We start from the raw sequence: 23,520 nt of genomic DNA on the forward strand, positions 1-23,520 counted from the left end.
TCTCCCCCAATAAGGAGTGGAAGCAGGGGTGAGAAAAAGAAAAATGACCCCTCTGACCACAGCAGAAAGAGATGTCCACTAGCATACTTTCTGAGTTCACAGAGGATATGGCTCAGGAACGTGAGATGGTTGATGGAGCCAGATGCCTCTCTAGCTTGGAAACCACCTTCAGATTCAGGACCAGCTTCCGAGTGGAGCTGTGAGGTGCCTCAGCCAGTAGTGCCTACTGCTGGAGGGGCAGGAGAGCTTTCTCCAGACTTAAAGCCCTATGCAGAGAAATCAGAAGTAGTGACTCCCCCCATCCTGGAGCATGTGCGATGAGTCTGGACACCCTCCTTTCCGGCTTAGTGTCTGTGAGAGAGACCAGGTGAACTGGAGATCTATCACCCCTGAGAGTTGTGGTTTAATAATAATAATTTTAAAAACCCTTTTTAAAAAGATGTTGTTGTGCTTTTTTCCCCCTCAAATGTCTTGCCTCCTCTTCTCTAAAACTCTCAACACATGGGGGTCTTGAGTTGGAAGCTCTTTCCTCAGCAGCACCAGAGGTACAGCTGGGACAATGGAAAGACTTGGGAGGAGGTGTGCCTACATGTGGCCTCCAGCCACATTGTTTAAAGAATCTGATCTTCAAGTAACTTTTCTTTTATCAGTTTACTGGGGGGGGGGGGGTATTGGTTTCTAGTATAGTTGTTGATACATAGGTACAGTGTCTCATCTCTCCATGATAGACATCTGCAGAAACTCTCACCCCCTAACTCAGGTCCTTTCCCACCATCAGGCACCAGGACCCCAGTGCCACCCCCTGACCCCTCCCTCCCCTCTTCCAAGAGTTCTTTGCTTTGGTACAATACCAGACCCAGTCCAAGCTTTGCTTTGTGTTTTCGCTTTCTGTTCTTATTTCCTAAGTTCCACCTATGAATGAGATTGCTGGGTATTCATCCTCCTTTTGGCTAATCTCACTTACCATGATTCTTTTTTTTAAAAAAAATTATTTATTTATTTATTCCCTTTTGTTGCCCTTGTTGTTTTATTGTTGTAGTTATTCTTGTTGTTGTTGGATAGGACAGAGAGAAATGGAGAGAGGAGGGGAAGACAGAGAGGGGGAGAGAAAGACAGACACCTGCAGACCTGCTTCACCACCTGTGAAGCGACTCCCCTGCAGGTGGGGAGCTGGGGGCTCGAACCAGGATCCTTCTGCTGGTCCTTGTGCTTTGTGCCACATGCGCTTAACACGCTGCGCTAACCGCCCAACTCCCACTTAGCATGATTCTTTCAAGCTCCATCCAAGATAAGATGTTATTTGGGTGTTAGTTGCATGTTTGTTTGTTCAAATAACTTTGAAAAAGTGATCTTTGATCTCTGTTTGTTTTTTTTTTCCTTTTTCCTATTGTTGTCTTCTGAATGAAAACAAAGCAGGAGAGGGGTGTCTGTTAAAACTGGGCATCTGTGTATTTGAGTTCCATTTTATTGAAGGGGCCTGAGCTGTGACAGGTGCTCAGGTTCAGTGTTCAGGGAAGATTGATGCCACACTGCAGTGCTGGGAGGGCCTGGTGCCAGCTGAGGGTAAATCTAGGACTTCAGCTCTGACAGCTGCTCCCTTATGGCCTTATGGGCCGGGAGGGCACTGGGTATGTGTGTCTGGAACTGGGCGTAGCAGGTTGGTAGCAGAGACAGCAGGAGGGTGCTCTGTAGGGAGAAGCTTCTGTCCTGGTGGCCTAACCCTCACATGCTTCCTTCTCTGCCCCAGGTGCTGGCTGTCGACCTGGATGAGGGTCTGAATGGGCTGGTATCCTACCGCATGCAGGTGGGCATGCCCCGCATGGACTTCCTCATCAACAGCAGTAGTGGCGTGGTGGTCACCACCACTGAACTGGACCGAGAGCGCATTGCCGAGTACCAGCTGCGGGTGGTGGCCAGCGATGCGGGCACGCCCACCAAGAGCTCTACCAGCACACTCACCATCCGAGGTGAGAGAGCAGGGTGTCCCGCTGCTCACTGTCCACATGAGCTTGGGCTGCCTGGGTTGGGGGCACCTCCCTCAACTGGACATTCAGCACAGCAGAGCTTTCCTTCTCTGTCTCCGCCGAGGCAAAAAGGTCACGAAACCTTCTCCCCACCTGGCCACAGCCTCCAATGCCCCTGAGGCTGTCGGGCTCTGGGGCTCTGGACCCAGTGCCAAAGCCTTTCCCCCCATCCCCAGGACCCAACAATAGCAGGAAGGGCTTGAGCAAGGGTGGGGCCCAAGGTGTCACAGGTGGGGGAATACAAAGTTCTTTGTCCCAGGAAAGTAAGAGAATTTGGTTTTTGTTTTTGTTTTTTACTTTTGCTTTGACTAGAGCACTGCTCACCTCTGGCTTATGGGGGTGGGGAGGGTGGGGCATGGGAAAGTGGATTAAACCTGGGACTTTAGAGCTTTTGGAATGAAAGTCTTTTTTCAGGGACAGGTGACATTGTACCTATTTGAACACACACATTACAGTGCTTAAGGATCCAGGTTCAAGCCCCCGGCCCCACCTGTAGGAGGGAAGTTTTACAGACAGTAAAGCAGTGCTATACATTTCTCTCTTTCTCTCTCTCTCTCATTCTCTTCCTCCCTCATCCCTTTCAATATCATTCTGTCACTATTCAATAAATAATAAATAAAGTATTTTTAAAATAATGAAAAACAGGGTTCGGGTCAGGGAGAGCTAGGGGCACTCAGCTCCTGACCAGGAGGTGTGGCCTCCTAGGAAATCCATTTCCCTTTACTCTGTGATATGAACCACTGCCTTTGGAGCTGGGTGGCCTGCAGGAGAAGCTCAGCCTAACCCCTGGCCTTCCCCATGTGCCCACTCTCCTCTGCCTACAGTGCTGGATGTGAATGACGAGACGCCCACCTTCTTCCCAGCTGTGTACAATGTCTCCGTGTCTGAGGACGTGCCCCGGGAGTTCCGGGTAGTCTGGCTGAACTGCACTGACAATGACGTGGGTCTCAACGCTGAGCTCAGCTACTTCATCACAGGTGCCGCCTCCAACCCCTCCCAGCAGGGTGGGCTGGGGAAAGAGCAGCAAGCTGGCCACAGGGCTCTCCCCTGCAGGGCCTCCCTGAAGATGGACTCTTAACTTGTCCCAAGAGCCTTGCAGCCAGACCCCCTCCCCTGGTTTAGCTCCCTAAGGTGCTGTGGGGGTACGTCTTGAACCTGGGGAGGGGCCCTACACTCCCACTTGACTCCCACTTGACTGCACAGATGAGGCTTGGTCCTTCCCTGGGGCCCTCTACTAGTGGGAATTCCCAGTACTTTCGAGGCAGATGATTTAGATCTTTCTCAATGAAAAGACTTCATCTGGAAAGTGGCAAACTTGTGAATGCTTTCACTCATGTAGACTACAGATAACTAAAGCACACAAACATGCAAGGTAGAGAAGTAGTACAAACTATTTCTTAAATTTTGTGAGAATTATGGTGGTTCTCAGAGGGAAGAGGCAGGTGACAGAACTTACATGTTGGGTACAGTGACTTGTGCACACATGCATACTGTGACACCAGCCCCCCAACACACACACACACACACCTCACTCACACACACACATACACATCACTCACACACACACATCACTCACACACACACATCACTCACACACACACACATCAGTCACACATCAGTCACACACACACACATCACACACACATCACTCACACACACACTACTCACACATCACTCACACATCACTCACACACACATCACCCACACACACATCACTCACATACACACACACACATCACTCAAACATCACTCACACACACACATCACTCACACACACACACACACCACTCACACATCACTCACACACACACATCACTCACACACACACACACATCACTCACACATCACTCACACACACATTACTCACACACACACACCACACACACATCACTCACACATCACTCACACACACATATCACTCACACACACACACATCACTCACACACACACACATCACTCACACATCACTCACACACACACACATCACTCACACACACACACCACACACACACATCACTCACACACACACACACACCACTCACACATCACTCACACACACACACACATACACACACACATCATTCACACATCACTCACACACACATCACACAAACACACATCACACACACATCACTCACACACACACATCACTCACACACACGCACATGCACACATGCACATGCACACACATCACACACATGTCACACACACACAAACACACATACACACACACACATCACTCAGTTCCTCCTCCTGGGAGCCAGATTTGCTTCCTTGCAGATGGTGCTTCAGCCAAAGAGATGCAAGTGCTGGAGTTTTGGGGACAAGAGACTTTCTCCAGGGGCAAACTTAGCTAAAAAGACAAGTGACTACCTCCTGGCCCCCAGAATGACTTCAGAGGGTTTAGTAATAGCAGGTTCCTGCTGGCCTGCTGACAGCCCACCTGCCCTAGGTTGGCAAATTTTATCTGTTCTTATTACTTTACTTTTGTAGAGCCATGACCTTGAACATGTGTCTTTTCAACATTCCTGAAGTGATTTTTTTCTTTTGTTTTTTTAATTTCAGGTATACACAGGTAGGGGTGGGGCACAGACCCCACTACTAGAGTTTTATCTGGGACCGTAGTGCTGGGATTTGAACCCTGGTCGCTTACATATCAAGGCACACACACTACTGGGTGAGCTGTCTTCCAGTTGCAGGAGTGACATATTTTGATTTCACACATTCTACAGAGTTGTGTAATAAGTTGCAGCCCCAGACGAGTGCAGTGATGCCCTCTGCTGCCTAGAGCCCAGAATTGTCTGCCAGCTGGCAAGGGAGGGAGCCCCACACTGTTCTGATGGAGCCCTGACTGGCTCTCATCTATGGAAAGAAGACCCTCATGCTTCCTGCCTGTCCCAGAACTTGAGAAAACTCACCAACACTTGTCTTCTGTTACCTACCCCTTCTACTCTGTGTAGAGTCTCTCTGATTCAGAAAGCTACAGTCCTCAGCCCACCCCACCCAGGATTTAAGGGAAGGGGTCTGAAGAGCACCTAGTTGACCCTAAAGTCTCCCACCAAATATCAACGTCCTTTCCCTGAGCAGACAACCTCACCAATGTGTCCCAGAACCCCACCTCTCCAGAGCCTTACCCCACTAGGGAAAGATAGAAATAGGATGGGGGCATGGGTCAACCTGCCAACGTCCATGTCCAGTAGAGAAGCAATTACAGAAGCCAGACCTCCCACCTTCTGCACCCCTTAAGTAATTTTGGCCCATACTCCCAGCAGGAGAGAAATGATAGGGGGAAGATGACTGGAGAACTCTGAACTCCAACTCCAGCAGGACCCAGAGAGAAAAAGAGGGGAAAGGGAGGTACATTCAGAAGTAGTAATAGGTGTAGGTGAGACTTAGAAAGGAAGAAAAGATGGAACCATGGGAAAAAATGGACAAATATATACAAATATAGGCAGATAGTTGTAGAAATAATAGTCAACCTATATCTGAAACCTTGGAAGAACTGCTGTAGCTTCCAATGGAAGGAATGGAAATTCAGAACTATGGTGAAGGGAATAGGGTGGAATTATACCCCTGTTATCTTAGAATTTTGTAAATCACTAATAAAATTAAATATTTTTTAAAGTGTCAAAGTCCTGGCCCAGGTTAACTGCTCAGTCACCTCTGCAGAGCAAGTGGCAGAGACAGGATCAGGTATTAGACTACACCCCCAAGTGAGTGGCCATTCCTCAGGACAGCACACAGGACCTCACTAAAGCACCCCATTCCCACTGGGAAGAGGAAACAGCGATAGCACAAGTGAAACTCCACATGAAGTGCCTGGTGTATAGCAGGTGTCCCATGAGTTGGTCAAACCCTCATGATTTCAGGTACTTGACACCTCCCCCACCTGAGTCCATATCAACTACACGCTCATCAAACCCCCCTGGTATGCTGTTCTCAGGTGGAGCTAAGTGGGTCTCTTATATGAGAACCTCCGCTGGAAGCCAAGTTGGGGAGCTACCCCTCCCCTGGCCAGAAGCCCTGTTTCTTAACTAAAACTCAGTTCTCTTCTTGCCCACAGGTGGAAATGTGGATGGAAAGTTCAGTGTGGGCTACCGTGACGCTGTCGTGAGAACTGTGGTGGGCCTGGACCGGGAGACCACAGCCGCGTACACGCTGGTCCTGGAGGCCATTGGTATGCACCAACCCAACCTGAACACCATCTACACGGTTGTCCTGGGCACAGGGACCTTCCCAGGAGGGAGCCAGCCTGACCATGATCCCAGGAGCCAGGCCTTGAATCAGAGGCTGTGCCCAGAAACTTGTGGAGAAAGAGCAGCCAGAAATGCTCAGTGACAAAGCCTGTGAGCATACAGACTAAGGGCTTAGTGCCATGCACAGGACACCAGGATGGCACAGAAGGAACTGGGGCTGGGGACAGATAGGAGATCAGCATAAAACAAATAACTACAAAACCAGGACAACAAGGGATAAAGGGAGAAGAGCAGTAGACACGAAGGATGGCTGGAGTATGGGGTGGGGCGGAGGGCAGTGGGAGGTGAGCAAGGATGTCTCCTGGGAGGAGGTGGCATCTGTGAGTGCCTTCGGATCAGTTTGGGTCTTGGTTGCAAATCTCAAAACAGAATGAGCTGACTGAAGCCCAAGCAGACTCACAGAACCAGCCCATATGTGACTGGATGTTGGCTTCTGGTGTGCCACCAGGCCTCTGCCTCTCTGTGTTGACTGGCTCTGCCTCCTGCGTGCTGGCTTCACATGGTGACCAACAACTGCTGTAGCTCTGGCCTTCAGTGTCTCTCATCCATGTCCTAACCAGGCCCAGCCCTGCTTAGCTTCTGAGATCGGGTATGCTCAGGGGGCTGTGACTATAGACTGGCCTTCAGTGCCTTGGGATCAAGGCAGCTTGATTTCTTCCCCAGACTCCCCTGTAGAAATGCTCAGACATGCTCAGAGTGGTTTTATTCTGCTCTGGAGCCTGTCAACCTGCTTCATGGTCAAGCAAGTGAGGTGCATTGGTTGGCTTGACCTCGGCCCCATGCTCATCCCTCCAGCTGCTGAAACCTCCATCTCAGAGTCCAGGAGGGAGGGTTCCCAGAGGGATGTCCAAGCATGGATGTACACAGAAGGAGGAGGAGGCTGCTTCTGTGAAGAAGCAAGGCCTGCCCACCACTGCCTTGCAGACCAAGGATAGTAGTGGGGATGCAGGGAGGATGTTTTGGTGTGAGAAGCCCACCCAAGCAAGGGACTAAGGTGGGAAGGAATGATGTGAGTAGCAGCAGCTGACCCAAGTGTCACACATGTTGGGGAGAGGAGGCTGTGACAGGTGGGGACAACTCATAGAGGCCTAGACCTTAGGCTGGAAGTTTGATCTCATCTCCAAACAGGGAGGCCCTCAAAGGTGTCAGATGAGAAGTAGGGTATAATGAGACACCCCCTCCTCCACCATGGGCCCAGTTTCAAACCTGGGGTGGGCTCTGGGTAAGAGTGGAATGGGCTCTAGGAGTCTACTCTTTCCAGCCCATAGTTTTTCCCCAGCCAGCCTATCCTCTGGTGGCCCTCCTGTGCTGGGGAAACCTGTCATCCCTCAAGCCCAGCCCTGGCTTCAAGCACTTGCTAGCAGGACAGAGCACAGATTCTGACCTTCTTAGGGACCAGCCAGTTCACGTTGTCCCCAGAAGGGGCAGTTAAACAAGGCCCTGGAGGAGCCTTCAGCCCACACTCCTCCCAGGGACATTGGGCCTGGCCTGACACAGCTCTGGGCACAGCTCCCGCCCCTGGAAACTTCTTCTCCTGGGCTTGGACCACTTCTCAAGCCAGGAAGGGTCCAGTAAGGAACCCAGGGGCATGATATCTGGATAGCTGAGGCTCAGAGACCAAGCATTTTTGAGACAGAGGTTACATAGGCCAAGTCTATTCTGTGGACATGCTGGTCTGAGCCATCAGTGTTTCTGTGTAAAGAAAGACAGTTACTCATGAGCTTTTAAAACCACATTTCATTTGAAAGCTCAATTTCTGTTGAGAAATCAAAAGATCTAGTGTCACTGGTTCCACACTTTGACAGTTGGCTTAGAACAGGAGCCAGCTGCCCCTCAAGTGTGTCCTGGGCCTTACACACCTGGCCCTGCTGACAGTTAGATGGTTGACTCTGTAACCTCAGCATTTGTGTCTATTTCCCAGAACTGCAGAACAAGTCACCACTAGCTTGGGGGCTGAAAAGCACAGAGTGTGTTCTCCCAGGGCCCCAGAGGTCAGAAGCTCTGAACTAAGATGTGAGGAGGACTGCACACCTTCTTCAGGCTCTGGGGAAGAAGCTTCCTCACTTCCCACTCAGGGAAGTCTAGAGGCCCCTAGACTGTGGGTGCAGAACTCCAGCCTCTGCCTCCCACTTATGTGGCCTGCTTTTCCCTAGCTCAGATCCCCCTCTGTCTGCCTCTCACACACAGCACCCTTGTCATGACCCATGCTATATTCTCGTCTCAAGATCCTTAACTACACCTTCAAAAATTCCTTTTTGAGGGTTGTGCGGTAGGGCAGTGGGTTAAGTGCACATGGCGCCAAGTGCAAGGACCCATGTAAGGATCTCAGTTCGAGCCCCCGGCTCCCTACCTGCAGGGGGGTCGCTTCACAAGTAGTGACGTAGGTCTGCTGGTGTCTGTTTCTCCCTCTTTCTCTCTTCCTCTCCTCTCCATTTCTCTCTGTCCTAGCCAACAACAATGACATCAATAACAACAATAAAAATAATAACCACAACAACAATAAAAAAGGGGGGGACAAAAATGGCCTTCAGGAGCAGTGGATTCGTGATGCAGGCACCGCACCCCAGCAGTAACCCTGAAGGCAACAACAGTAACAACAAAATCCCTTTTCCTAATAAATTTACGCTTATAGGCTTCCAGGGATTCGCAAAGGTTTATATTTGGGGGAGAGGGGGTGCCCCCATTCAACATACTCCATACATCAGTTACCTATCTTCTCTAAAATGGGGGTGATAGTAAAAACTTCCACTTCACAGACTTGTGAGGGCTGAACAGCTTAGAATGGTGCCTGTTGTAAAAAAAAAAAAAAAAAAAGAATGGTGCCTGCATAGCTGAGACCAGTGAGTGTTGTTCCTTCTGAAAAAGAAGCAGCCTCCACAAAAGCCAGAGCTGGTGCCTGAAACGTGCAGTGCCCAAGAGTGCACCCCTCAGGTCACTGCTGACAGCTCCCCTCCTTCCACTCCACAGACAACGGCCCCGTCGGCAAGCGGCGCACCGGCACAGCCACCGTGTTTGTCACTGTCCTCGATGTGAATGACAACCGGCCCATCTTCCTGCAGAGCAGCTATGAGGCCAGCGTCCCTGAGGACATCCCTGAGGGCCACAGCATTGTACAGGCAGGTGGCTCCGGCCCCTGGGGCAGGTGGCGGGCTGGGGACCAGCAGAGCCACACTCAGCTCTCAGCACACATGCTCGGTGGCATGGTGACAGGAAGGGATGGAAATAGAAGTGGTTCCCGCAGCTGCTCCAAAGCAAAAGCAGCCAGTGGGGCAAGAGGGACCCTAGTTTCTACCCCCTACAGCATCTACACCTCCAGGTGATGTAGCTGAGGTCAGCCAGGGCTCCCCAGCAAACAGAAGGAAAGCCTGGCTCTCCCTGATCCCATGAGCTCTCTCCTCCTCCTCTCCCCACTGGAAAGACTGAGATGTCATATTTTCCCAGAAAGGAATAGAAAAAAGAGAGCCAGGGCCCCTGGGAGGCCCAGAACAGAGCGGCTTTCACAGGGTGCTTGGCCCAGGCTCCCCCTTGGGAAGTAAACAGGCACAAGAAGAATGGACTCCTTTGCCCAGGGAGCAGGAGTGACAGCTCTGCTCCAAGGGGAGCAGAAGGGGACCAAAGAATGGGACTTGGGCACCCTCCCCCACCTTGCCTCAGAGGCTGGTTAGGGAGGGAGACTAGGAATGAATTACCCACTTCAGTGGCTGCAGGGGTTTCCAACTTGGAAGCTGAGCCAAAGATAGCAAATCTGGGCCTGTCCACTGGGGCAGGCTCCCAGGCACCCAGCAAAGCAGGGCAGGAGAGCGGGAGACCAGGGGTTGGCCCACCTCCCTTCACTGGGGCCTGGAGGCAGCAGGGCAGGAACTGGGAGCTGGCTACAGATCGGGGGGGGGGGGGGGGTCAGGAAGCTACAGAGATGTGCAATGGACTGGAGGCTGGTTTCAGAAAGGAGGATGAGGTTTTCTGCTCTGGGTCTCAGATTCTGGGGCTTTGGAAAGCCACCCCGGCCCCATCCCCAACTACTCCCCCACACACATATAACTGAGCTTCTATGCCCCACCCCTCTTTGACCTCATACCTGCCACCCCAGCTCAATGCTGGGGCTCCTAGGACCAACTGTGTACCTGGCAGTATGACCAGATCTTAAGAGACCCCACCCCATTCCCAGGTCTTCATTTTCCTTCAGACCTCAGGGTCTTAAATGGGTGGTCCATTGCAGGTGGAATCCAGATGGCCTGTGGAACACTAGGCAGAAAAAGCTTAACAAGCAGTAGCACAGGGAGAGACAGAGCCCTGCGGCGGGGGGGGGGGGGGGGGGGGTGGCCTGCCTCACTGTCAAGCCCTGAGAGCTGGTTTCTATGTACACAACGCTATGCAGACTGTGGTGTTAGAATAGAAAGGGAAGCCCAGAGTCTCCCCCTTTCTCCTGGAAAAGTTCAGACTTGAATAGCTTCTCCTAGTTCCCCAGTGTAAGTGTCTGGATAAGCCAGATTCACTCGGTGACATAAGACAGGCCTGAAGGCAGACTAGGGATTCTCCAACAAGTCCTACTTGGACAGACAGTCTCCCTCTGTGCTGTCTGAGGAAGAAGAGCTTTGCCCAAGATGCCTCCACTTGGAGGGGTGGGCCTCCTACTTCTGTGCCGGTGCTGGTGAAGCAGTGTGAGGGGTTGAGCGCTCTGTGGGTTCTCAGGCTCAGAGAAGGGAGAAGAAGCCAGCCAAGGGTGACCACTGTGCCAGGGACTTGATCCTGTCCTCTTCCAAGAGGTACAAAGTGGAGGGTAGTGCCAGGCTGGAGGTGGCTGTCAGCTGGAAAGCAAAGAGGGCTTCCTGGAGGGAGATGCCATGTGAGCACAAGCCACAGCCAGGGGGTGACAAATAATTCAACTTCACTCCAGAGAAGGCCAGAAAGTGAGTTTTGAACCAGTTCCCAAAAGGCCCCAGATGCCAGACTAACGATCTCTGACTTTATCTAACCAGCAGTAGGGAGCCAGTGAAAGTTTCAGAGCTGGGGAATGGTAAGACCAGAACTTGGCCTTTGAGAAATTTCAGCTGCCTGCACAGCAGATCACAGCAGGGTGGGATGCCACAGCCCCATGGCAGGACTTAAGTGGGCCTGAACAACTGGCATACCGCATCAGAGGCGTGGCAGCTCAGGCTCACTCTCCAATTTAGGGATTCAATCAAAGCATTTTATGGAGGCATCCTAAGACCAGGAGAAACTGAGGGTTGAAATTCTGAGAAGCCCCTTCCCCAGTAGAGTTTCTTTTGGCAATTTCCAGTCACTGGAGAAGTCACATCAAAGACAGAGTAGAGCCAGTGGGATGCAGGCCTGAGGTCCCACAGTAGGCCTGGAGAGGGCTGGACCCTTCCATTCACGGGGAGGAGCTAATATGATGTATCCTCAGACTCTAGGTGACATCAACCCCAGCTACTAGCACCACCTAGTTCCCTGCTGTATCAACAGCTCCAGTCCTGGCCTCTGTCAGGAGCTGCCTGACTTAACCACATCCCTTTCCAGGCACATCCATGAGTTCACTGATGGTGGCCGTGGACATGGCTCTGAGATAATATCATCTAGGTAGAGTTGAGTTCTTCCTGTTGCCTTTCTCCCCTACAGACACCCCAAACTCTGCTGCTGCTCCCAGGGGTTACTAGACAGCCTGCAAGGCCCAGGGAATACAAGGAGAGGAGGCTCTGGGTTCCCCACCAAGTTGGCACAGAAGACAGGCAGTACCTTGCCCCCAATTTGGGCTGTGGATGTCATTGGCTGGAGGGAATCTGTGGCCAAGTACCCTGGAATATGAGCCGCATCTTGCCACATGGAGAGCCAGCCAAGCTTCTGTTGGAAGCACAGACACTATTCCAGGAGGTGGCTTGTGCCTTATTGTGGGGGACACTGAGAACCTTGAGTTGTACTCCTCAGGTGCCTCAGGTCACAGATCCAGAGAGCTCTGGTTGTTCAGCAAATAATTGGTCCCAGAGTCTTCCAGTAGCTAAAGGGTGTGCTGTGAGAAGTGTGCTTTTCATGGCCATTGCTGGGGAAGGGTCTGGGCCTGGGCACAAAGGGGGTGACCTCTGGGGATGACCATCTGGCTCAGGTGGCTGAGGTCACTGTCCTCCTGTCACCCACAGTGCTGCATTCTGTCCAAAGCGGAGCAAGTGGACTTTGGAGGAAGGGGACATTTAATTACATTTTGATTGATTCCATGCAGTCACTGTCCTGGTTGTCACCATGGCCCAGCACAGGGCAGCGAGGGGCAGGCCGGCCCCTGCGGAAGCTGTGCAGGGAGTGGTGCAGGGAGCCCAGGCGTTTCCAGAGCCGGAGCTGGGGCTCGCTGGGGCTCCCAGGGTGGTGGGGCATGCATTCTCGAGCCCGGTGGCGGCTGGGGTCAAGTGCAGCCGGCTTACAGAAAGTCATGAACAGCAGGCAGGTGGCCAGCAGGAGGAAGATGCAGGCCAGGGCGATGAGTATGGGCAGCGGGTTAGCCGCCTCTGCAGGCCTCCCAGGGGTGACAGGGGTTGTGAGGAGGGCCAGGGCACTGGGACCCTCTGTGTTCATGGCTCCTGCAACATAAATGGGATAGAAGTTGGAGGGAAGTCAGTTGCACCCAGGGCTGAGGGGGGAGGGAGACATTAGAGGGGACTGTGCACAGCCACAGTAGCTACAGATAGCATTGTGACCGTTTCATAGGTTAGAAGAGTGAGGCCCAGAAAGGTGGCCAGTCCAAAGTCTTAGGGCAGGGGTTCCTGGTGGTAGCAGAGGACATATGTTAACCATAGTCAAAGACTCCAGTTCAAGCCCCTGGTCCCCACCTGCCAGGGAAAAGCTTCATGAAGGGAGGGTCAGGTGGTAGTGCAGCCAGTTAAGTGTATGTGACGTAAAGCGCAAGGACTGGCGTAAGGATCCCGGTTCGAGCCCCCGGCTCCCCACCTGCAGGGGGGGTCACTTCGCAAGCAGTGAAGCACGTCTGCAAGTGTCTACCTTTCTCTCCTCCTCTCTGTCTTCACCTCCTCTCTCAATTTCTCTGTTGTTGTCCTATCCAACAACAATGGTATCAATAGCAAAAATAACAATAAGGACAACAACAAGGGCAATAAAATTGGGAAAAAATGGCCTCCAGGAGCAGTGGATTCGTAGTACAGACACCAAGCCCCAGCAATAACCCTGGAGAGAAAGAAAAAGAAAGAAAGAAAGAAAGAAAGAAAGAAAGAAAGAAAGAAAGAAAGAAAGAAAAGAAAAGCTTCATGAGTGATGACGTAGTGCTATAGCTCGCTGTCTCCTCCCCCTCTACCCCTTTCCCATCTTTCCCTTCCCATCCACCACAATGGAGACAGATAGTAATGCCTATAGGCATTCTAAAGTCAGTCTTGCGAATTACAATAGAGTCTCACACCTGAAAGCTTGGGACCTGAGACAAACTCCACTAGTAGGTGACCTGCTCTGATAGCAGGAGCAAGTCACAGATGACAAGGTACCGCAGGTAGCAAGTCTCTACCTCTGAGGCTGCAAACCTGGGGCCCCAGTGTGTTTCATTAAATCCTTGCAGTGTTTTGATAAATTTGAATTAATGGTGGATGTTTTAAAAGCTCACACACAGCCATATTTCACAAAGATGTCTGGCTGTCTGGTTTGTCTTTCAATGTCAGAATCTCTGCCCTGGCAACATGGGGCCTTCCTGACCCCCAGTGATGAGGACTGAGCAGCAGCAGCAGCAGCTGGCCCCTTCGCCACAGCTCTCCATCCTCCCTGCAGGCCCGCTGCATGACTTTTCACCTGGGCCCAGGGCCACTCCTATTGTTCCTTCCTACGGTTGTCTGCCTATGTCCATGGCACGAGAGGAGGCTAAGCCCAGACAAGGGACAACCAAGAACAGGACCATATAGTGGGCCAGTGACCAAGTGAAGGCCAGAATCAGGTTTCCTGGCTCCTGGTCCTGTATTTTTGCCAACCCTGTGGCTTCTCCTTGCCCCCCACCCCCCTTTCTGGGCTCCTGGAGCTACTTTGAGAACAGGTGGAAAATAACCCACAGAAAGTCGAAGTGTGAACAAGGTGAAGCACCAGCTCCCTCAGACACCAGTCCCCCTTTTATCACCTAAGATCACCCCACTGGAGAGAGCATAGAGGCTGGTCCTCACAGACAGAAAGCTAGGCTAAGCTTTTGGCTGAACATATCTAGAAGTGGGGGAAGGGAGGCTTACAGAGCTGAGCAGCTATATGAAATGTAGCCTCTGAGGACAGACAGACAGGTCTCCATGGAGAGCTGGTCAGGCCCTCTCGAGGTGGGGACGCCTCAGCCAGGCATATGGGACATCAGAACACAGGCCCTGTGTGCTCAGCTCTGCTGTTTTCCCAAGGAAAGACAGACATTAAACTTCTAGGCAAATTTTCCTGGTGTTTACATGACAGAAACAAATGCAAGTCTGCTAAAGGAGAAAGAGGGGAGGGGAAGCAAAAGCTAGACAGACTTGATTCTTAAAACGTTTGAAATAATTTTTTTTTCCAAATATTCAAACGCTGCTATGGAGTAGACAGAACACAGAAGCAAACTGAAACTAGTTTGTAGGCCTTCGTCTGTGGTCTTTCATTTCTACAAACACAAGCCAGGAAATCCAGTCAAATCTCATGAAAAGCAATCATTTCTCTTAGAAGACCTTGGGGACTTGCATGTGGCTAAGGAGTAGCATGTAGAAAGCAGATTCCCTCCTGTGCCCGGCTTGCACATGCGTCTAACTCACAACCGAGTTTCTAGCTCCAACGCACAGCAGAAGGAAAAGCCTGAAGTCAGTGCTAGCACTCTGGGGTGGGCTGCTGAGTCCACACTGACAGGGAGTTGGGTGACCACCTAGCCTCACCCTCCCAAGCCCCTGTATCCACCCCAGGTACTCACCAACTTCAGGATTCAGCTCCCAACTCCCTGTGCCCTTCCTGCAGCCTTGCTCTGCCCCCAGCTGACTGAGGGCATCCACGTACCCCACCCCACCTCCCACCCATTCTCTCCACTGCTCCTTCTAGCACTTCCAGACAGAGCCACTCCTCTCACACCCCAGCTGGAAACTTTGATGCCCATCTTGCTGCCCAGGGCCGCCGCCTTCCAGGCATCGGGCCTAGAGAGCACTATAGCCGAGCAGCTGGAGGAGACTTTGCTTGAGTCTGAACCCAGAGGAGGGATGGGTGTGCCCATGCCCATCTCCCAAAGGGAGGAAGCTGACTGTCCCTCAATCTTAACCTGGGCAGAGCTTGGCTGGGGGTAGGGAAAGTGCAGGCTGGTGTAGGAGTTGCCCTCCTTAGTCAGGATGTTACTAAAAGGTCTTTTCATGGGCCTCAAGACCCTGGCAGGCTAGCAAAGTAAGCCCAGTCTTCAGTGTGTGAGATACACTTCAATGAGAAGAGAGACTGTACTTAGCATGAGGAGTTTTTGTGGAAGCAAGAGCATCAGTGATGCTTGAAGGCATCATGCCATCCCTCTTGAAGCACATAGCAGCCCGAGCTGCTGGGGCCGGCTGGCTGTGTGGAGAGGAGGCCTCCGCCAGCCCAAGGCTAGGGGTGTGAGAGCAGATGAAGCTTTTCATTGCCTTTCAGGGTTCTGGGTGTCCTGCTAGGCCTTGCTCTACGAGCTCAGTCTAGAACCTTCTTTTCCTCAGAGCTCTGTAGAGCAGAGACCTCCTTCTTTTATCTGAGACCTCTTTCCTCACCCAGTCTTCTCCTGCTGTTTCCCAAACACTGACCTCAGAGTCAGCCCTCAGCAGTCCCTTCTGCTCTTCTCAGCAGTCCCCAGGGGTCTTCTCCGATGCCCAAGGAAGGCTTGAGGCACACCGGTTCTCCCCTGTGATCCACCAGCCCTACCTGGGCTCTGCTCAGTCAGCCAGGCTGGGCACAGTGGTCTGCCTGCCCTCTCTCCAGCTAGATCTGGCTTTGTCTGGAAGAGTCTAGGCCCTGCCTTGGGGGAGGGGACAACCAGAAGGGTAGGGATGGCAACTGAACTGGGAGGAGGGAGAGGCTCCCTCCTTGGCTTCCTGAGGCCTTACTCTAGCCTGTCTCCTTGGAGCCCTACTCTGGGGCAGAGGCACTGGGGGGCTCAGGGGCCGCTTTCAGCTTTCACTGCCTCTACAGGTCCCAGGACATTCACCCCCTCATCCCACTTGAATAGTTTAGGGGGAGGGGGAGAGCCAGCGGGTGGCTATTCGGTGCCTGGCAGCCTCCAGGTTACCAGGGAGAGGGGCTACAAGCCACTCAGCTGAGGGAGGGGAGCAGGAGGCAGACAGATAGGCCTTGGCAGCCCCCAGGTCTCTCTTCCTTCTACCCTAGCAGGGTCCTTGGGGCTCTCACCTTCCAGCAGCTCCCCAGAAAAGCCCCTTTGCAGAAGTGAGTGGGGACAAGCAGATTCAAAGCTGGAAGACCTAACAGGATAGGAAGCATAGGATGGGGTGGGGGGGTGGGGAAGCAGGACTGTTTCTTAGAGATTGGGTGGCAGACTCTCCCTCTTCCACATAACACACATGTATACTAGCAATCCCCCCCATACTGCCCTCCCCCCAGCCTCCTTCCCTAAAGCTGGAGCTTCCCTGGCAACCAGCTGCCCACTGAGTCAACTTCCCCACCAAGGATCAGAAATACAATACAAGGGGGAGTAATGACTCAGCCTAAGACCTGAGCCTGGGCCCCCCCCCCCAGTGGGGGACCCCCAGCTTGGACCATTCAGCTCCTCTCTTGTGCCCATATCCCTTAATCACTCAATAAGGGCCCCAGGAGGGCTGTGCTAACTCAGGAGTCATCTCACCCTCTCTGGGGATGAGACTGAGCACCAGAGAGTTGTGGCCGACCAGGATCACCTAGCAAGTCAGTGCTGGGGCACACGGTGCTTTCCCCCCAAAATGGGTAGACTGGCCTGGACAGAGGCAGCTGATACCATGAGCAGCATCAGCTCATAAATGTTCCCAACAGCCAGACCCACCCTGACAAGGACCCCTGCATTCACAACCCCCCACTTTACTCACCTCATTTTCACTGGCCTTCTCTTCCCAAGATGACTGTGTCCCCCATCAGGAAAAGTTTCGGGGGCCAGGTGGTGGCACACCCAGTTAAGCACACACAGTACAAAGTGCAACAACTCATGCAAGCATCCAGGCTTGAGCCCCCACTTCCCACCTGCAGGGGGGACCCTTCACATGTAGTGAAGCAGGTCTACAGGTGTCTCTCTCTCTCTCTCTCTCTCTCTCTCTCTCTCCCTTTCTATCTCCCCCTCCTCTCTCAATTTCTCTCTGTCCTATCCAATAAAATGGGGGAAAATAAAAACTGGCCACCAGAAGCAGTGGATTCATAGTGTTGGCACCAAAACCCAGTGATAACCCTGGAGGCAAAAAAAAGAAAGAGAAAAGTTAAAAAACCTACCTTTCCTAAGGTGATAGGAGTCAAAGCTCCCTGGATGGCATAGGCCGGGGAAAGAGTCATGAAGGACATCTCACCAAGGACAGAGGTAGCTGGAGTATCCTCTCAGCCTCTCCCCTGTCCTCACTCTTTGCAGATCTGAACTGCTGGAGCACACCGTGTGCCCTTCTGTCTTCTATCCTCCTTAGCCATCTCAGGAATGGGGAGAAGAACTCCACAGTACATAGGGGCAGCCCAGACACCCCAGCTTCCTAAAAGAAGGCCTCCCAGACGGCGGCGTAACTCATGTTGTTCAACATATAGCCCTGTACCGAAGACCACCCAGGGCACTTTACCTAGATTATTTTCTCATATTCCCACCTGCCCTGTGAGTTTAGTTTTCGCTGGGTCCAGTCTGTAGATGCAGAGACTACAGCTCAGGGAGCAAAGTTACTTAGCCATGGTCACATAGCCATTCATTGATAGACTGACACTCATGTGGAACCCTTGCCCCTGCCATTCCAATGTATGTCTCCATTTTTTAAAAACATGTCTTGAGGGAGGGGACCGTCAAATCCTTGAAGACACTGACTTCAGTCCCTAGGTGCCCAGGGAGTCTGGAGGACTCCTGCTGCCAGACTCATTATCCTCACACTACCTTTCATCCTGTCATTTCTGGCCTGTGCATTCCACAGAGCTCCTCCCTCACCCCCACTCCAACCCTGCTGCCCTGAAGAAAAAACCCCTTTGCTGTTTCTGAAGCTCTCGGACCTCCCATCATATCTCTATGTTTTGTCCAACTGCCAGCCCCTCTGCTTTTGCTCACATTCAGTATTCTTCCCTCTGGGCTAAGCCAGGCCGTTTCTACTCTTCCACAGCTTCTTCTTATGGAAACTTTCTCCCTAATCCAGACTTTGATGGCCTCTGATTTCTTGTTCTTTGCAAGCAGGAAGCCACCCACTTCTCTGGGCCTCCCCATAGTGCCTGGCTTGGGGTTGTGCTTGGTAGACTTTTGACAGAATTTATCCAACTGGCAGAGATAGGAAAGCTTGAAATGGGATCTCAGACAGCAAGAATCAAAACCTCAGTGCACACTGGCATGGGCAAAAGGAGAAGTATATGGATAAATATTGGGATTCTCAGTGAATCAAAGGAAAAATCAAACCGAAAGGTGGAGTTGCCGCTGGGCTTCCAAAACAACTAGGGCTAGGGCCCCAAATCCTGTCATGTTATGTAGTGTGTGCCTTTTACTTCTGTTTGCTACATGTCAGCTTTACTGCTTCTCACCAGAGATCTGGAACTAAGTTATTCACTTATTCATTCAACAAATATTTACACATAGTCTGTGCCAGGAATATTGCTCCAGAGACTGAGATAGAAAGGTGGGCCAGTTTCTTCCTAAGGAAATATAAACAGTAAACAAATAGTGTGTGTCAGAGAGTGCTGGGGGTAGGAAGGTCAGAATACTGGAATAGAGGGGCCGAGTGGTGACACACCTGGCTGAGTGCACATGTTATAATGCACAAGGACCTGGGTTTAAGTCCCTGATCCCCACCTGCAGGGAGAAAGCTTCACAAGTGGTGAAGCAGGGCTGCAGCTGTCTCTGTGTCTTACCCCCTTTCTATCACCCCCTTCCTTCTCAATTTCTCACTGTCTCTATCCAATAAATAAAGATAATACCAAAAAATAAATTTAAATACTTATTTTTTAAAAAAAAAATCATATTGGAATAGAGGCTAGAGTTTCCTATAGAATGATCAGGGGAGGGTTCATGGGAAGATGAACTGTAAGCAGAGGCCAGAGAATGAGAGTGAGCATGCAGATACTGGAGGGCGCTCTGGCCAGGCAGAGGGAGCAGCAAAGGCAGAGCCCTGAGACCAGCTTGCACTTGGTGTTCAGGAAACAGCAGGGGACCTGTAGGGCTCAGGCAGAGCAGTGACAAGAAGGGAGTGATGGGGAAGGGCTGGTGGGGAAGGGCAAGGATGCTGTGAGTACACCCACGCTATCTTTTTCCCTTGATGTAGCGTGGATCTACAATATTAAAGATTTTAGCAGTGTAGTTTTTTTTTCTTTCTTTTCTTTTATTCTTTTTATTTATTTATTATTGGATAGAGACAGAGAGAAATTGAAAAGGAAGAGAAAGAAACAGAGAAACCTGTGGCCCTGCTTCACCACTGGTGAAGCTTTCCCCCTGCAGGTGGGGACCAGAGGCTTGAACCTGGGTCCTTGTGCATTGTAATTTTTGCACTTAACCAAGTGCACCAGCATCCCTAGAAGTGCGGTTTTATCTTCCTGGGGCCCCCACATACATACACAACTCACTTTACCTACCACTAAAAACTCAGTGTCATTACAACAGAGACCCTCTGCCTCTCCCCTCCCCACTTCCATTCCCCATTCCCTCCAGTGACCACCACAGTCTTCACAGAACCTTAAGAGTCATTTTGGTGATTATTACTATTTGTTTTGTTTAATTCTCTGCATTCATGAGTGAAACCATTCCGTAGCCTTTCTTTCACCTCTTCACATTTAATGTCACATCAACTCCAGTTCTACCTATTTGATCCCAACTGATACAATCTCAGTTTTTTAAATTGAAGAGTACGATTCTATTAGATATGTAACTTTTCTGTTTATTTATTTGTTTATTTCAGTAGAGACAGAGAAATTGAGAGTGGGTGGGGAGGTAGAGAGGACGAGAGACAGGGAGACACCTACAGACCTGCTTCACCACTTGTGAAGCTTCCCCCCCCCTGCAGGTAGAAATCAGGGGCTCGAACCCAGGTCCTTGTGCATTGTAACATGTGCAGTCAACCAGATGTGCCACCACTGGGCCCCCCATAACTTCTTAAAGTTTAGTATTTGTGTTTATTGTGGATATGTATGTATGGAAAGAGAAAGAGAGGGAGAGAGAGACAGAGAGAGACCTATAGCTCTGCTTCACCACTCGTGAATCTTCTCCCCTGCCGGTGGAGACCAGGAGCTTGAACTGGGGTCCTTGTGCACTGTAATGTGTACATTCAATCAGGTGCGCCACCACTGAGCCCTACCCTATAACTTCTTTATCCAGTGGTTTATCGAAGGACATTTAGGTTAGTTCCTTATTTTGGCTATTGTGAATACTGTAAGTATGATCGTAGGAGTCCTGTGTCCCTTCAAATCAGTGTTTCCATGTCTTTTTGAAAACTGCCTAGTGATACTCCCACTTCTTACAACTAGAAAGACTGGCTCATGCTTTCTCTGAACCCAAGATAAGAAATCCCAGGCAATTGGTTATCCCTGGCCATGTTCAAGAAGAAAACGCCAGCTCTAGCAGAGGGAATAGACAGGCAGATCCAGAAATGACCTGTGGATGTTTCCCTCAGGCCTCTTCCTGCATCACTTGCAAGGGCATCCTCTACTGGCTTTAGAAGTACAGTGGGCAGATAGGTGTTCAATTCTTAACTTGATAGGATATACCACTGTCTACAGCCATATGGCTGGGTTCCTTGTTAAAAGGACTGAGCACTGGGCAGAGTCTCAGTAAGATCACCTGCCAAGTCCCACTGGACACAAACATGTCAGCCTGGGGTACAGTCAAGCAAGAGAGGGTTATCTGAAACCAGATTGGAGCAGTTGTAGGTCTGAATTACTATAGAGTCCTCCTCTAGGAGGTGGTGTGTCTGGGCGTCCCCATAGGGGCTGTGACCATATACAGTACCTGGCTAGGACCCAGAGTGGGTCACGATGGATTCACATCAAGGAAGTTTTGGCAAGAAACAAGTAAGCAGTCTAGCAATGTAGGAGCACTAGATGAGGTTCCTGGGACCTCATTAGGCTGAGCGGGGACCTGAGGTGGTATGGCTCACCTTTGGAGCCTGGATCCAGAAAGCTAAGTGGGTCACCCACTTTCTCTCCTATCCTCCCTCAAAACCTAGAAGAAGAAGATCTGAAAGCAACTGGTGGGTCCCCTGACCTGGACAAGGTAGCATGGTGCCACCAAACCATGTTTGTTTCTTGTCACAATTCGTTTGTTTTTACAGAGAGTAAGAAAGGCAAGCCTGTCCCTCTCCTCTTCTACACCTCCGACTGCTGTGGAAAAAGCACCTGTTTGGGCAGGAAGTGTGGAATGGGGTGCATGGTGGTGTGGACAGGGCCTCTATAGACATGTCTCGTGGAGTTGAATTCTCAGTGTAACTCCCCATGTCTCATCCTCCCACAGCTAAAAGCTACAGATGCTGACGAGGGCGAGTTTGGGCGTGTGTGGTACCGAATCCTTCATGGTAAGTGGGCTTCCTTGGGATTGAAAGCTCCTCCCACCTTGCCCAGTGGATGGCAGATCCTTGCCAAGGTCTGGGAGCAGAAGTCAGGGAAGCCCAGGGGCTGTATACACAGATGGGCCACAGGGTGGAAGTAGGACACTCTTCAGTCATTTGCACCAAGTTGAATGTTTTTAAGTGAGGGGCCTACACTTGATGGCTGTGCTGCTGAAGTTCCTCAGAATTCAGCGAAGTCCTGGGGGCTTAGAGACAAGGTCAGCTCCCAGCAGGGAGCCCTCTGGAGATTATCTCGGTTGTCCATCGCTGAACTGCTCACTCATGGCCTTGAACTCCAGGGCTGCTCCCTGCTGATTGGCTCTCATTGGTCCAGCAGAAATCATGTGACTATCCCTCCCTCACCTATAGTGCCAAAGAATGAAATATGCTGGCTTGTGCACTCCTGAAGCGCGTTAAAATTACCCCTGCACAAACTGTATAGAGTAAAAGTAGTAGAGTGTGTACCCCCAGGTTCCCAAAAGAAAACCAGAGGACTGTCACCATCAGATGGAGTAGTGGGTGCTGGATTAGCTCAGAGATGTCCACAGAATCCTGGATTCCACCTCCTCTAGACAATCAAGTTTTGGTTTCTTGCTTTGTAGTGCCCCAGAACTCCATGAAATATTAAATCCACTCATGTCCCTGTGTGGACCTCTGGGCATCCCCTATATAGGACATAGGGTAGTGATCTTCTGCCTCCCCCCCCCCCACCAGCAAGAGGCAGAGACTGACTGCCTTGTTCTTGAGGGCATTGGCTAAGATCCTGAGACCTCAGGGCAGGGACAGTGCTCTGGGGATCTAGGTACCCCACCTCTAAGTCCCCTCATTGTGAAGCAACCTCCCTGCAGGTGGGGAGCCGGGGGCTCGAACCAGGATCCTTATGCCAGTCCTTGCACTTAAGCCACTGGGCTACTGCCTGGCCCCCTTCTTTTTAAAAAAATTTTTATTTATAAAATTAAAATATTGACAAAACTATAGAATAAGAGGGGTACATTTCCACACAATTCCTACCACCAGAGTTTCATATCCCATCCCCTCCCCTGATAGCTTTCCTGTTCTTTATCCCACTGGGAGTATGGACCCAGGATCATTATGGGGTGCAGAAGGTGGAAGGTCTAGCTTCTGTAATTGCTTCTCTGCTGAATATGGATGTTGGCAGGTCGATCCATACTCCCAGCCTGTCTCTCTCTTTTTCTAGTGGGGCAGGGATCTGGGGAGGTGGGGCTGCCCTAGAGCATCTTATCTGCCCCTCCATTTAGGTAACCAAGGCAACAACTTCCGGATCCATGTCAGCAACGGGCTCCTGATGCGAGGGCCCCGGCCCCTGGACCGGGAGCGCAACTCATCCCATGTGCTGATGGTGGAGGCCTACAACCATGATCTGGGACCCATGCGGAGCTCCATCAGGGTGAGACAGCTGGCAGGTAGGGGTGTGGGGGGCAGGGGTGGTTCTTTTGTGGCCAGCCGGTCAGTAGGACATGAAATCCTGTGTCCCCTTCAGTAATGGCCTCACGGCTGGGCCAAAGCCACAGCCAGACCAGACATGGCCACCGTTGGGCTTAGTGCTGAATGACCCTAGGG

The 23,520-nt window shown here is 51.3% G+C and overlaps 2 protein-coding genes across 2 annotated transcripts in view; one reads left to right on the top strand and one right to left on the bottom strand.

The window, feature by feature from the left end:
- Window positions 1-23,520, top strand: part of CDH23 (cadherin related 23) — a 505,784-nt gene that overhangs the window by 367,914 nt on the left and 114,350 nt on the right. The window contains exons 24-29 of the mRNA XM_060201959.1: window positions 1,748-1,967; window positions 2,849-3,001; window positions 6,088-6,201; window positions 9,248-9,396; window positions 21,846-21,906; window positions 23,199-23,347. Coding sequence (XP_060057942.1) covers window positions 1,748-1,967; window positions 2,849-3,001; window positions 6,088-6,201; window positions 9,248-9,396; window positions 21,846-21,906; window positions 23,199-23,347 — 846 coding nt within the window. The remainder of the gene's footprint in view (window positions 1-1,747; window positions 1,968-2,848; window positions 3,002-6,087; window positions 6,202-9,247; window positions 9,397-21,845; window positions 21,907-23,198; window positions 23,348-23,520) is intronic.
- On the bottom strand, window positions 10,339-16,138 carry C1H10orf105 (chromosome 1 C10orf105 homolog). Its single transcript, XM_060202418.1, has 2 exons — window positions 16,006-16,138; window positions 10,339-12,843 (listed from the first exon to the last, which is right to left on the bottom strand). Exon 2 carries the CDS (start codon window positions 12,836-12,838, stop codon window positions 12,467-12,469), a length of 372 nt encoding a protein of 123 aa, XP_060058401.1. The 5' UTR covers window positions 12,839-12,843; window positions 16,006-16,138; the 3' UTR covers window positions 10,339-12,466.

Source organism: Erinaceus europaeus, chromosome 1 (assembly GCF_950295315.1).
Source record: "Erinaceus europaeus chromosome 1, mEriEur2.1, whole genome shotgun sequence".
NCBI lineage: Eukaryota > Metazoa > Chordata > Mammalia > Eulipotyphla > Erinaceidae > Erinaceus > Erinaceus europaeus.